Source organism: Oncorhynchus tshawytscha, linkage group LG32 (genome assembly GCF_018296145.1).
Source record: "Oncorhynchus tshawytscha isolate Ot180627B linkage group LG32, Otsh_v2.0, whole genome shotgun sequence".
Classification (NCBI taxonomy): domain Eukaryota; kingdom Metazoa; phylum Chordata; class Actinopteri; order Salmoniformes; family Salmonidae; genus Oncorhynchus; species Oncorhynchus tshawytscha.
This window is the reverse complement of record NC_056460.1, coordinates 16,066,059-16,080,393: the sequence shown is the minus strand read 5'-3', so window position 1 is coordinate 16,080,393 and position 14,335 is coordinate 16,066,059. Positions and strand designations below refer to the sequence as shown.

Sequence of the window (14,335 nt, the reverse complement as noted above, 5' to 3'; positions counted from 1 at the left end):
AGTGTGTTTCAGGTCGTTAGGAGGGGTCCTGCCAGTCTAACCTGTTGAGTGCTCTTCCTCAATCTGTCGTTGAGGATCTCCATGTTACTGCTTTCTTCCTCCAGCTCCTCCTCCAGCTGGGAGATCTTAGCCTCCAAACGACGCTTTTCATCAGACAGGGCTGATCTGGAAATGGCACACAGGAAACAGTCAATCACACAACATTCCATTACACAATGCTCCACTATGCTTCAGTCACACAATGAATGCTCCACTACACTACGCTTCAGTCACACAATGAATGCTCCCCTACACTACGCTTCAGTCACACAATGAATGCTCCCTACATTATCACACAATGTTTCAGTTGCACAATGCCCCACTACACCACCATCTAATGCTGCGTTCAATTCACTGTTTGAATTGGTCATTCCACTCATTTGACTGAGGAAAAATGGTGAAATACAAGAGGCATTATAATGCTGTTAACATCACACTCATTTAGTAAAGGTTCTACTTACTTTCCAGAGGTGTTGCTGGCTAGTTCGTTGGACAGCTCGTCCCGCTCAGCCTCTGCTTGTTTCCGTGCCCTCTCAGCAGCAGCCAGCTCCTACACACACACACAATAGCACTCTGGTCAAAAGTAGTGCACCATATGGGAAATAGAGTGGTATTTCACACGTTGCCATACTATCTACAGTGAGCCAGGCTACGTTACCTCCTGAATCTGCATGAGCTCAGCCTCCAGACTCTTGGCCTTCCTCTCGCTCTCCTTGGCCGTACCCAGCACCTCTTCTCTGGCTGCACGGGCATCTTCCAGTTCCCTCTGGAAGTCCTTCATCTGGGCCTGGAGATGGAATGACATAGTTACATTATGAGGCATCATAAGGCTTTCATAATGCTTTATAGGGTGTGATGGGTTCTGACTTCTAAACTTGAAATATCCTTGTTCATGGTACTGAGGGAGAGAGGGGGAATGCAGAACGTTTACATTCTGTCAGAACATGTTATTGATAGACATTAGATATCCTATGAAAGGAGAAGGGCTACAGTCTGGTACAAGTCAAGAGGACAGCCGTGAGTTGGGGAGGAGTGAGGAATTTGGGCAGAGGTCAGATGAAGTGAGAAAGAACATGAGTCACTAAAGTCCTGTCTAGCAACAGAGATGTATTGGCTGTCCAGATGTGTAAGGAGGGGACTCCGCATAGGAGGAAGGTTAAAATACCAGTGCTTGTGTAAATAGGTCTTTGTCCTTTCAGCTGTCTGACCAATTGGGTGAATAAACTTGGTTAGAGCTTTTTTTCATAGATGTCCATTAGGTTCTAAATAAACAGAGTAAAACTAACAGGTTTTATGTCAAAGCCATAGCCAAACCTCACACTAGCTGGATTCATTTTACACCATGAATGTCAGATACATAAGGCTACATAAGGCATGCTACATATGACTAAATAAGGAATAGGCTGTCATACTGCTACGTAAACACAACAGTATCACTGTAAGGTAATGTGTTACAGTATCGTCGTTCGCTCCAACTCACCTGGATCTTGCGCAGCTGTTTGATGGCCTCGTCGCGTCCCTTGTTGGACATCTCAATCTGTCCCTCCAGGTCCTTCATATCTCCCTCCAGCTTCTTCTTGGCTGCTGCCGCCGTGGCTCTCTGCTTCCTCTCGTCCTCTAGCTCTGTCTCCAACTCACGCACCTGGGGAGCACACACACAGAAAGCGAAAGATGAGCACAAGCTCAATTCAGCAACATCATTTGTTGCTGTGAATGTGTGTCAGTATTGTGTAGCTCAAGAGTGGCTTGAACACCCTGGAGAGTTAATCCATGAACCTACTACTCTTCTGTGTAACCAAATGGTGGCTTTTCCTCTTTCCCTACCTGCTTTATGAGCTGTCTCTTCTTCTCCTCTCCCATCTCGTCACGTCCCACCAGGTCCCTGTCGAACTGGGCCTTCAGGGCCTGCATGTTGACCTCCAGACGCAGCTTGGCGTCCTCTGCAGCCTGCAGCTCGTCCTCCAGCTCCTCCAGCTGGGTCTTCATCTCCTCCACCTGGGCCTCCAGCCCACGCTTCCCCTTCTCCAACTCATGGACCTACAGATGGGATGGAGGGGTGGGTGGGTGAGAAAAGGTTGTGGACATGCCTGCTACCTACTGGTGGTTTAAGAATATTGCCATAAAAAAAGATGATTAAACCTAGTCCTGGATTAAAAATCAGGCTCAATCTCCATGGAAAGAGGCTCCATTGAAAGATACTTTTAGTCCAGGACTAGGCTTGATCGGTATCTGTGAAACTGGCCCATAGATTCCAGAGAAGTTGTTTTTCCACACTCACACTCTTGCCCACGTCGTCCTTAGAGCTGACCAGGTCTTCCATCTCAGTCTTCAGGGACTTGTTGGCTCTCTCCAGCTCCTCCCTGCTCTCCTGGGCCTCCTCCAGAGCACGGGCCAGAGACAGGGCCTTGGTCTCCTTCTCCCTGGCCTCTGCCTCAGCACGGTCCCTCTCATCAGCGTACTTACTGGAGATGGTCTTCTCCTCGGCCAACATCTGGAAGAAAGAGGGAAGTGGAGAAGGTAAGTTCAGATGCCTTTCAAGTCCAAATAAATTTGAATTCACTTACACGGCAGAGAAAGTAGTTAAAGAGAAGTATTTTTTAGTTGATGCATGGTTTATTTACATTCTCCTACACCCTGTTGATCTTTAACATAACATTCACCAAAATTGCTTTGATTTAGTGTCAGACATTTTGATATGTCTGTTGTACCAGCAGGCAAAACTGGTTGGTATTGCGTCATTTCCATCCGTATAATGTTATGTCGACCAGTTTTGCAGTTGGTTTGGTTGACTGACCTGGTCGAACTTCTTCTGCTTCTTCTCCAGGTTGGAGACGATGGTCCTCTGGTTGTCCAGGTCCATGAGAATGTCCTCTAGCTCCTGCTGCAGACGGTTCTTGGTCTTCTCCAGCTTGTCGTAGGCAGAGGCCTTCTCCTCGAACTGGGTGTTGGACGCTTCCAGGTCTCTCTGAAGACGCTTCTTGCTCTCCTCCAGGAGCTCATTGTTGCCGGCCATTTCTTCTAGCTTCTTCTTGGAGTCTGACAGCTGGTGATACAAGGAAAATAGTGTAAACAAGTGTATAAATGTCCTTCCTTCACGTTTTCATTATATGTTCATTTAACTGTTATTTTACCAGGTTAATTGACTGAGAACACCTTTTCATTTCCAGCTAGTCTTCATCTTAAGTGGATGCTGTCCCCATACGCTAACTCCAAAAGACACACTACAATCTCTTGTTTTGGGAACATAACGCACAGGAAATATCCACTTGAAATGGTAACAAGATGGATCTCTTCACATGCAGTATCCATCTCAATGAGGTTTTACCGTTTGACTCCTGTCTCTGACCCGGTGTGTGAACTCTGACCTGTATGTTGAGGGTGGACACGTGTCTCTCCACGTTCCTCTTGGCCTCCACCTCCTCCTCCAGCTGTTCCTGCAGACTGTTGCGGTCGTCCTCCATCTGACGCAGCTTGGTGGAGAACTGCAGCTTCTGACGGGTCTCCTCAGCCAGCAGCTCCTGAGGAGGGCAGAGACAAGGTCAAAGTTCAGTATCAAACACCAAACAATGAGCAACAAGTGCTACAGGATATCATAAACCAGCATTGAACCACACAGAGCAGTTACGGTGAGTCCTTTTGGTAATTTCTCACTTAAAATATACTTACAATGAAATGTTAGCTTGCATGAATATGCAGTACAGAATAAACAGGATGTATTGTGTGTGTACTTGTGTGTCTTGGACTTGGGCACTGAGGGTGGAGACATCTTTGCTCAGCTTGATGTTCTTCCCCTCGGCTTCATTCAGGAGGTTGGTGACACTCTCTAGTTCAATCTGTGTAGATCAAGAGATGGGATATTAGTCAGTATCTCATCTAGCTAGTGAAACTGGTCTTCTATATCTATGGACTATTTCATCCATTAATCTATTGCATCGTGCGTCATTCTACATAACTAATATCATTCTACAAAGAACAAAGAATAGAGTCCCTGTGTGTTCCAGCAAGTCCACATTTTTTATGAATTATGGCCATATGGGCTCTGTGTGATGTCATCATTGTGCGACCCCACATATTCGTCACTCACAGTGATCTTGGAGCAACGCTCTCCCAGCTCGCCCTTCTGCTTCTCACTGTCGGTGAAGCGTGCCTGCAGCTCGTTCAGCTGACCTTCGACCTTCCTCTTCTTGTTCTCCACGTCCTGTTTGGCCGTGGTCAGGGAGCGCACCTCCACCGTCAGCTCCGACGTCTCCTTCTCCAGGGCCTGCTTGGCTTTGTCCAGGTTCGACTTCACCTGGGGGACACAAAGAGGGGGATTCAACCAGTCAATGGAAATACTGTATAATGTAGGTAGGCCCACACAGCATCTAATACATATGGATTTTTCTGTATCCTGAAACCAGAGTGCTAATTATATAAAGCTTCCATAATAGAATGGTAAAATGGATCCTGTTCTGTGGAAGATGGATTCATGCACACATGAAATTATCATATGCTTCAGAATGTAGTCAGTTAGAGTCACGTCAAATCTGGCCAGTGATGATGCTATACAATCAGATACAGAACTTTGGGCACTTGAACAGGCCTAGTAGTGTAGCTACATTTCCTTACCCGTTTGGACTGCTCCAGCTGCTCTGTGAGCTCCTCTACAGCCTGGGTGTGTTTCTGTCTCATCTCCTGCACCTGGGCCTCGTGGGTCCGACCCTCGTCGTCCATGGCCTTCTTCAACAGGGTCACCTCCTGTTCTCTCTTCGCCCTGCAGAGAGGAGATGATGAATGGGTGGGTGAATGGATAGATGGGTGGGTGAGTGAGTGGGTGGATGAAAGAATGGATGGACATGATGAATTGCATGAGTGATTGAATAGACCAAGTACTACCCTAGACTGTATGAATATACAGACAAATGACCAAAATGGCTACTTTCCAATGTCCATACTAGCATTCACTAAGAATATATTGCTTCCTACTAGGTGGTATGCCGGTGTGGATATTGGAACAGAGCCACTGCCTAGTATTTGTACTCACCGGAGCTCCTGCTGGGTAGCGGTGCTGTCAAGTGTATCCTCCAGCTCAGACTTCAGGGCCTCCAGCTCCTCTCCCAGGTCCCTCCTGGCCTTCTCAGTCTTGTTCCTGGCCTGGCGCTCTGAGTCCAGGTCCTCCTGAAGGTCTGAGATGTGGCCCTCCAGCTCCCGGATCTTCTTTAGGGCATTGTTCTTCTGGGCCATCTCGTCCTCTAGCCTAGGGGAAAAAGATGAACATTGTTTATACATTGTTAATACGTTGTTTGTGGATGATTTCAAGATAATAAAAACATCACTAATAAAAGGCGCATTCTGTGCTGATGCTAATATCAATAGATGACACGGTTACATTTGGTGCTGTGTTTTAGAGGTAAACAAGTGTAATGTTGACTTTATCATAGGATCATGTGAAGATCTATAAAAACAACTGAAGGGGGCTCAAAAGGAAAGAATGAGAAGTGACATAATTACTAAAAATAAATATCAAAATCCAGTGTTTGTTGCCCACCTGGCCAGAGCAGCCTGTAGCTCCTCCTCCTTCTTAGCCAACTGGGCTTTGAGCTCAGCGATCTGGGCCAGCAGGTCGGCTATCTGCTCCTGGAGGTCGTTAGACTCTGCCTCCAGCTTACGCTTTGCTTTGTCCAGCTCCTGACGACCCTTTTCCTCCTTCTTCAGACGGACTAGAGGACAAAAGATAAAGAAATATATGGAAGGTTACTCTATGGATGAAGATGTGTGTAGTGGCTGAATATTTTCAATATGTTCTTCAGACAAACTTAAGGACACCACAGATTGGTTACGATATAGGATGCTACTGTATGGATATGGCTAGTTTTTCCTGGTCAGGTCACATGGTCAGGAAAACCCCCAAAGCCACTATTTGTACGGACCAAGATGTGCATTGTTGCTTGATAACTGAATAGGTGTGGTATTCATTGAGAGTGGTTAATGTGATGTCTGGATGGGGTAAAAGATTGATACGAACCCTCAAGTTCAGAGATCATCGACTCATGTTTGTTCTTGAGCTTGGTCAGGTTTTTGGACTTCTCTTCCTCCTCTGCCAGGTTGGAGCTGAAATCTGCTAGTCTCTCCTCCATTAGTTTCCTCTCCTAAAACAGGGTAAACATGGCAAACAAACAGGTAAACACAGTGTAAATCCTAAACGTCATACCCCTGCTTTCATCAAATGCCAATTGAGTGGACAAATGGAAAACAGGATCAACTGTCATTATCAAATCTTCATTGGACTCACGGACCCAGAGACTTGACAATGCTTCTTCTATGATGCGGAGGACATATGGAAACTGACACACGAGTCTCTTGATAGACAAAAACACTCAAATGTTACTTTAAAATGGCCCATAGCCTTGACAATATGTCTCATATGATGCCTGAGACATGGTACTATAACTAACCTTTAACAGTTTGGTGTTGTGGTCCTCCATCACTAAGACATCGTCCTCCAACTTCTTGATCTTGCCTTCACATGCTACCTTCTCCAGCTGCAGCTTCTGACGGGCATCCTCCTCCTCCTCCAGATGCTCCTCTAGGTCCTAAACACAAACCAAGAAGAACTGAACTGCCAGACTTAGGATTCAAACCAGCAACCCTCAACCTTAACATGACTGGCACAAACCTAAAGCAACACACACCCCGAACTCCAAAATACAACGTCAAGGTGAAAAGACATAGAAGGAAAGAAAAGGTCAAACAAACCTGCATCTGTTGCTGCATCTTTTTCTTGTCCACCTGCAGGGCCTGAGCGCGGTCTTCCTCCTCTTCCAACCTGGCCTCCATTTCATGGAGGATCTCCTCCAGCTCCTGCTTCTTAGAGGCCAGACGCACCCTCATCTCCTCCGCCTCTGCATACAGTTCGGTCTCAGCCTGCAGCTGCTCCTGCAGTGCGTTCCTCTCTTCCATAATCTGGATAGAGGTGGAGCCAGAGAAAAAGCAAAGAGAGCTGAATAGAAAGAAAAGTGTAGGGGGCCCAGCACACAACCCTGTGATAAACTCAAGAAAGTTTGGTGTATGTTTTTATTTCATAACACTTCTTAGGTAAATGCCAAAACTTTTTTTGAGAGGCAATGAAAGTGGTGAAAAGTGTTACAATAGCAATTTAATTCAAACGAATATCTGAAAAATGGCAACATAATCCCTACAAAGATTGTGGAAAGCACATAGTGTGTTCCTGGTGAATGAACCCTATACATACTGTTGTGTGTTTCAGGGTGATCTCCTTCAGCTCTGATTCGTACTTCACTGCAGACTCCTTGGCCTTCTGCAGCTCCTCGTCCTTCAGGCCCATCTCCTCCTCCTGGCGGGTCACTTGCAACAGAGGCTTGACCTGCAGGTCAGAACGACGTGACTTGGTCAACACTGCATCCACCACCAAAGTCTAAATCTGATGTCCTTGGTAAGTAGGACAGACGTCAATTAATGGAGTGAGTTGAGTAGTTCATGTTGTTGAAACTCTACCTTGGTGAAGAGTCTCCACCACTGCCAGTTCCTGAGTTTGAGGTAGGCAGCACAGTTCCTCTGAATCACCTTCATGGCCATCAGTTGCTGCTGTCTCTTAGCAAAGGCCCTGTTAGAACACAGGAGCGGAACCAACATTGACCACTGTAATGTAGCATTTATTGTCTCATAAAAGCCATTTTCACTGATTCAGTTTCATTTGTGGACAGTGCTAATAACAGCCTACATAGTGGCACTTTCGGAACCAGAATCAGAAAAATAGAACAAACGTCTGTCCTGGGAACGTTACATTGCGATGTCCCCTGGACTGTCGCTAACATTTTGGGGTCGTTCCCAGGACAAAATGTTGTTAGCTGTAGAGAATTGATATATAGACTGAGGGTTTATTGTATTAATGCAGTGTAAACACTGAGGCCATTGCTCACTTTCTGGCCAGATAACCTCTAGCCTGGGACTGGAAGGCGATAATGACCACCGTAATCTTCAGATCTCTCTCCTCTTCGAGCTGGGCCAACACGCCGGTACGGAAGAAGATCTTACTCTGACCAATCCGGTACAAGTTGGGGTCCAGATCCAGGTGCTTAATCTACAAAAATGGGACAGGAAAGGAATGTCAGAAAAGGGGAATTGAGCTTGGTATGTTGCAGAGTTAGTACCAACTTGGTTTCTATCTTGGTACTTGGTGTCTTGTCTTGGTAGAATTCCAGAGAAGATGATATGTAAGGCTGTTTTCATAGACTTGATATGATAAAAGTCCTGATGCTAGGATTTGGAAATGGCTCCACTTTCATACCATGAGACCACACGCCTGTTTGCCATCCATGAATCCCTTGGGAATAGCACTAGCCGCCAGGATCTCATAACTGTAGAGTGAAAATATTGAGAGAGACAAAGTCTGATTTAAGAGAAATGTTTAATACATGCCAATGTTGAATGCACTGGATAGTAGGCAATAGTATAGCCTGGTTAAACCAGACTGAACGGTGAAACCATGGTGAGCGACAGTGTCCAGGCTGGTTTAACCAGGCTAAGGCAACAGATTCTTCCATTCCAGTCTACTCACCGCTGACGGAACTCCTGGAAGAGGATTCGGTTGGGGAACCCTTGCCGGCAGATACGGATGCCCTCCAACACACCGTTGCACTTCAGCTGATCCAAGACCAGATGGGCGTCCAGTTTCCCCGCCTGAGGACAACGGGTCAGGATATATGGATCAATGAATATGATTACATTTGCTTTACATATTGTATACAAACATCAATTTGTTACAAATACCCAAGCATAGCAAACACTAAAGGGCGAGATTATTTACATATCCTTACCTTAAGAATATAAATAAGTACATCAAGTTATTCTTTAGATTTGTTCTAAAAAGTTTAAAGGTTGAAAGTGAAAAAGTAGAAAAAGCAGTTGGAGAAGAAAATACTTAACTCTCCTTCACAACTGGGGGAGGAAACACTTCATTCCATTCAAATGTCCTAAATGGCCTTTCAGACAAACAGGGCGTCTTGCCGCTAATCTAATATGGTATTTTTTCCCCCATTTTCTAGAGGGAGTTGCTTGCACCTCTCCTCAGCATCAACAAACAAGTACACTTCAAAAGGAATGGCCCTACAAGGGGAACAATAGTGGTGAACTGAGGTAGGCTGGAATTGAATCAAATAGAATTCAAATTGAATCAAGTGGATTCTTCACTCCACTTAGACACTGACAACAGGGTGAAGGGAGCCTCCCTCGACTTGCAGCCTAATAGACCTTATTCACAGCTGAACGTTCTATTGAATGGCCACATTGTGAGTAATGTCTATGCCTAGTGCCTACCCTCTTCTCGTGGTTAGGGATGATACATCTGACGAAGTTGGGCTGGGTGTTGTGCAGCGTGGTCATGAGCTTGGCCAGGGACTCCTTGTAGAGCTGACCCACGGTCCGGAACATGCCCTTCTTGGTCTTGGAGCCGCTGGGCATGGAGCTGTCGGACATCTTGGCCATGGTCTCCAGGCCCACCACACGGTCCGCTGAGTCACATTCATGACAGAGAGGGGGTTTGTTTTAGGATTTGGGTTAGGTTAGGACACTGGCAGCCTGTATGCCAAACATGACACCAGTTGGCTAATCATGGAATAGATCTGGTTACCACGCTTAGGAGGCAATATTTTCAATCAGAGCTAGTCACACAAAATGAAGGGGTATATGTATCCATCTTGACTCCATCTCGATGCTAAAAAAGGCAACTGCTAACTGGAGTGCAGGGGAACTTACCATCTTTCCAGAGCTCCTGGATAAACGTGTTGGACGAGATGTTAAGCAGTGCTATGACGTTGTCGTTGAGCGGGTCCATGTTCTTTGTCAACCAATTATCAGCATTGTAGTCCACCTACAGGCAAAGCACCACACATTTCTCTTATTTGTATGTGATCCCTGTGGGAAATGAACCCACAACCTTGTCCCTCTTACCCGCTTACTGAGCCACACAGCACCACAAAGATGATAGATACACACCTTTCCAGCGTAGTGGTGCACAGAGAACTCTGTCTTGCTCTTCAGCTGTTTGGGTTTGCTGAACTTGATGTGGCTGGCCTGGGTGTTCATGAGTTTCTCCACGAAGGAGACGTCTGTGGCTTTGGGGAACCAGCACTCCTCATCCAACAGGGCCAGAATACCAGGAGGATTGTTCTGTGGAGAAAACATAACTCAAATAAATATTTTTCTGGTTTCTTAATATATCGACGAAAGGTTTCCAGGACACAGATTAAGCCTAGCACTGAACTAAAAAGCTCTTTCAATGTAGAATCTACCTGAGAATACTATTTAGTCAAGGACTAGTCTTAATCTGTATCTATTTAATGTCTTGAATGCATACATGTTACACCTAAAGAGTGTTTTTTACAGTCTTCCCACTCACCGGCCTCTCAATGAGCTCAATGCAGGGCTGCAGGTCCAGGCCGAAGTCGATGAAGCTCCATTCAATTCCCTCCCTCTGGTACTCCTCCTGCTCCAGGACGAACATGGTGTGGTTGAACAGCTGCTGCAGCCTCTCGTTGGTGTAGTTGATGCACAGCTGCTCAAAGGAGTTATCCTGCAAGAGAAGGGAGAAGAAGAAGAAGAATGAGTTTTCACTAAAGACAGTGTGGTGTGCCGCAGGGTTGTGTGCTACGCCCCCCAAGTCTTTTCCTTCATCTTAATAGCTCAGCTTTGACGTATAGCATGTTGCCCAAGTCTTACCCAAGATATTGTACAAACAACCCTATGAATCCTTCCATGCAATCATATGAATCCCCTCACTCACCTCAAAGATCTCAAAGCCAGCAATGTCGAGGATGCCCAAGAAGGATGCTCCCTGGCGTTTGGTCTTGTCCAGAGCCTTGTTGACCCTAGCTAGCAGCCAGCGGAACAGACGCTCATACATAGCCTTGGCCAAGGCCTCGATGGCAAAGTCAGCCTGGAGGAAACAGAATAATATATGGATAACTGAAAACTAAACATAGTTTTAAACTGTCTCAAATTCAGCCCAGCAGTATGGCCTATTCCTGGACAAACAGTGGAGATTCTCCTTTGAATATGTTTTTTAGTCCAGGAGATAAAATCTGAGTCTGGGAAACAGGTGAGCAGGACTGTCTGAATTTCAGCCTGCCAAAGCAACATGTACCTGCTCTTTGGTCTGGGCCTTCTGCACCACCTCTCTGCCCACTTTGATGCGAGGCGTGAGAATGGCTCTGGTGAAGTCTACCACGTTGATGCCCTGGAGGTGGCACACCTTCTGAGCCGCTGGAGAGGTAAGAAACAAAGACCCAGAAAGAAATAGATGTGATATTGTCCTACACATAACATACAGTATGTACTACATTTAATATAAGTGGCATAATACATACCATATTCATAGCACAACATGTACTATACTATAACATACCATGTCAAATATATACATAACTTGAGCACTATCTGCCATCTCATGTCCTCCTCTAACCTGTGTTGTCAGGCATGGTGGCCTGCTCCTGGTTCCTCTCCTTCTTGAACTCTATGTTCCCCAACTGCAGCACCGTGGAGCACACCTTCAGGATGCCTAGAGGACACAGACAGCACAGAGAGTACAGGTCAATTACAGTAAGTACAGGGACAAATCAAAATGACATATTTTATGCCTTGTCAGCCTAGCTAGTCAGTCACCATTAGCTATCTAAGATCTTCACACCTAGTTTACTGTGTCTAATGTATTTGTCGTGCTGATGTAGGGCCACCGGGTTATCCTGACCTTGTGATCTTGAAGAAAAAACCCTAGACCCAAGTCATAGCCTGGTTATTCCTGAAAGTTATATCATATAACATTATAGTGGAACTGCCCTAGTAATAAAGAGTTTGTTGTGATCGAATAGAATGGCCCTGTGCTATAGCCTACCTATCCCCTCATCCTCAGTGAGGGCTATGCATGGTCTCATGCAGGACTTGTTAAGGTGATTGAATAGAATGGCCCTGTGCTATAGCCTACCTATCCCCTCATCCTCAGTGAGGCCTATGCATGGTCTCATGCAGGACTTGTTAAGGTGATTGAATAATTGATTGATGTATCATTTCATTTATTAGTTGATTCAATTAACGAGTAGGTTGATAGGTAGTTTATCAATCAATCTTCTTGTTCTCGGTGAGGCCCATGATGTTCATGGCCACATGTAGGACTTTTTGTGTTGATAAATGGATTCATTTATTGATTGATACAGCACCTGTCCGCTCTTCCTCAGTGATACCCATGATGTTCATGGCCTCCATGGTCTCCTCGTACATCTCGTCGTCCTGCTGGCCCGAGATCGAGACATGGCCCGCAATCAGGAAACGGTAGGCGCTGAAGTTCTCCAGCAGAAGCTCCTCTGGAATGACAATAATTCAGTGTGTTCAATTTTGACAGTTCTAGAAATTCTAGCTCTACATTCAATCACGTACAGGAGTGCATCTGGAAGAACAACGGTTGAGGGTTTTCATTGATGGAGTGGAGAGTTCTAGAAATTCTAGCTCTGCATTATCAAGAAATAATCATATTTGATTGTGTACAGAATGATTCTGCTTCTGGTTGTCTGCGGTCAAGGAGATGAAAAGTGGGACTTCCACAACTGCATGTCCTGCAGTAAAGATTAAATCTCCTACTCTCCTCCACCATGACAATCAGGTTGATCAGTAACCCTGACCTAAATCTAAAATGGCACCCTATTCCCTACAGAGTGCACTACTTCTGACCAGAGCCCTATGGACCCTGGTCAAATGTAATGCACTACCTAGGGAATAGGGAACACAACCCAGATCTTACCGCGTAGCTTGTCCTTGACCCCAGCCACCATGTAGTAGAAGATGTGGAAGGCTCTCTCGGTCTTGGCCTGTCTGATACAACGAGACTTCTCCAGCAGGTCTGAGAACAGCCGTTAAGGATATAAATTCTAATGCTCTGGATGGAGTTTCAAGTTTATGCCTGAGAGGAAAACAGCCTAAAGAAACGCATTTACAAACAAGCTTGTCTACTTTGTCATCTTACAGTGAACATACAAGGTGAACTATACATTATATGACAGTGGAGCTTCATTATCTCAATTTCTGACACGTTCTTGGCAACCTGTATGTGATAACATTGACGGTTCAGCACCCTGTACCTACAGTATGTATGAACCTTTACAAACAGGGCTCTGCGCCAAAACATCTTTAAACAACATGACCCAAATACATCATTCCAACCTAAACATTTCTCATCTCATCATTCCACTGGAACTCAGAGTTATTGGAGTGACAGCACTTTTTAGACTCTGTCATTGTGCAGATGCCAACGACCTCCCCCAGTGTTTACCGTCAGTCACAGGAGAACCCATGACACTTCTAACAGGAATGTGTCAACAGTCCAATACCGCAGGTTTGGGTCTGGGTTCATGTTTACTGTTCAAACACAGGAGTCCCAGGAGCTTTTGTAGCCGTTTTCCCAGGGTAGTGAACACAAAGAACAGCTTTTCTGAACCTGGATCCCCCAGTTTAGAGTTACAGTGTGTAACACCGTGTCAGGATACAGGTTTCAATGTTGGCTCCGACAATGTAGCCAGTCACATCAAAGTTGATGCGGATGAATTTACCCTAAAGGGAACAGGCACACCAGGATTACAGTAGGTCATATGTTACACAACGAGGTACCTTAATACATCCAACTGTCAGATGACTGTTAAATAACACAAGACGATATATGGGTCACTATGCAAATTACACAAATCAAGTGCTTGAATGAATGAATTGATGAATGTAAAAGTGGACACTACTCTGTGGCCCGCCTCAAATACTCCAGGCCTACGCGTCTGCGAAAGGTGAACTCACAAATCGTGAAGAGTTGTCATTTTTGATGGTCTTGGCATTCCCGAAGGCCTCCAGGATGGGGTTAGCCTGCAGAAGCTGCTTTTCCAGCTCCCCCTGGACAAAACAACGTAACGACAAACATTAAACTAAATGTGACATTTGTTTGTGAATAGAGTAGTCAAATAAAAGGCTGGAACAGCAGCACAAGCCCTATGAAAGTCAATTGAAAAAAAAAACATTTTCTAAAGATGGATCCTAAAAATAAAGAAAACCCAGTTGTTTTCAACAGTTTGGACTCCTATATCATCATCTCTACACTGTGTATATCTACACCGTGACTGGGCCTAATAGCATTATAACTGAGCGGACAGCACCTACAACTCCAGAACATCTAATCCCCTATTAATCTCTATGCACTGAGGACATGTCCTACCAACATGACTTATTTCACTACTAATCTGCCTCAAACGGAGACAACCAGGGCCTGATT

At 45.4% G+C, this 14,335-nt stretch overlaps 1 protein-coding gene across 3 annotated transcripts in view; it reads right to left on the bottom strand.

Moving 5' to 3' along the window:
- The window catches only part of LOC112230095 (myosin-11), a 39,367-nt gene that overhangs the window by 4,380 nt on the left and 20,652 nt on the right, over positions 1–14,335 (bottom strand). For all 3 annotated transcript variants that reach the window (XM_042310929.1, XM_042310930.1, XM_042310931.1), the window contains 32 exons: positions 13,867–13,959; positions 13,569–13,632; positions 12,827–12,925; positions 12,249–12,392; positions 11,498–11,593; positions 11,180–11,298; positions 10,820–10,972; positions 10,436–10,609; positions 10,033–10,206; positions 9,793–9,907; positions 9,355–9,548; positions 8,597–8,718; positions 8,327–8,396; positions 7,959–8,119; positions 7,534–7,642; positions 7,271–7,402; positions 6,775–6,981; positions 6,474–6,611; positions 6,044–6,167; positions 5,567–5,738; positions 5,063–5,275; positions 4,648–4,792; positions 4,124–4,330; positions 3,768–3,872; positions 3,405–3,557; positions 2,834–3,082; positions 2,318–2,530; positions 1,864–2,076; positions 1,520–1,681; positions 698–826; positions 501–589; positions 42–165 (listed from right to left, as the gene is read on the bottom strand). In XM_042310929.1, coding sequence (XP_042166863.1) covers positions 42–165; positions 501–589; positions 698–826; positions 1,520–1,681; positions 1,864–2,076; positions 2,318–2,530; positions 2,834–3,082; positions 3,405–3,557; positions 3,768–3,872; positions 4,124–4,330; positions 4,648–4,792; positions 5,063–5,275; positions 5,567–5,738; positions 6,044–6,167; positions 6,474–6,611; positions 6,775–6,981; positions 7,271–7,402; positions 7,534–7,642; positions 7,959–8,119; positions 8,327–8,396; positions 8,597–8,718; positions 9,355–9,548; positions 9,793–9,907; positions 10,033–10,206; positions 10,436–10,609; positions 10,820–10,972; positions 11,180–11,298; positions 11,498–11,593; positions 12,249–12,392; positions 12,827–12,925; positions 13,569–13,632; positions 13,867–13,959 — 4,662 coding nt within the window. The remainder of the gene's footprint in view (positions 1–41; positions 166–500; positions 590–697; positions 827–1,519; positions 1,682–1,863; positions 2,077–2,317; positions 2,531–2,833; positions 3,083–3,404; positions 3,558–3,767; positions 3,873–4,123; positions 4,331–4,647; positions 4,793–5,062; positions 5,276–5,566; positions 5,739–6,043; positions 6,168–6,473; positions 6,612–6,774; positions 6,982–7,270; positions 7,403–7,533; positions 7,643–7,958; positions 8,120–8,326; positions 8,397–8,596; positions 8,719–9,354; positions 9,549–9,792; positions 9,908–10,032; positions 10,207–10,435; positions 10,610–10,819; positions 10,973–11,179; positions 11,299–11,497; positions 11,594–12,248; positions 12,393–12,826; positions 12,926–13,568; positions 13,633–13,866; positions 13,960–14,335) is intronic.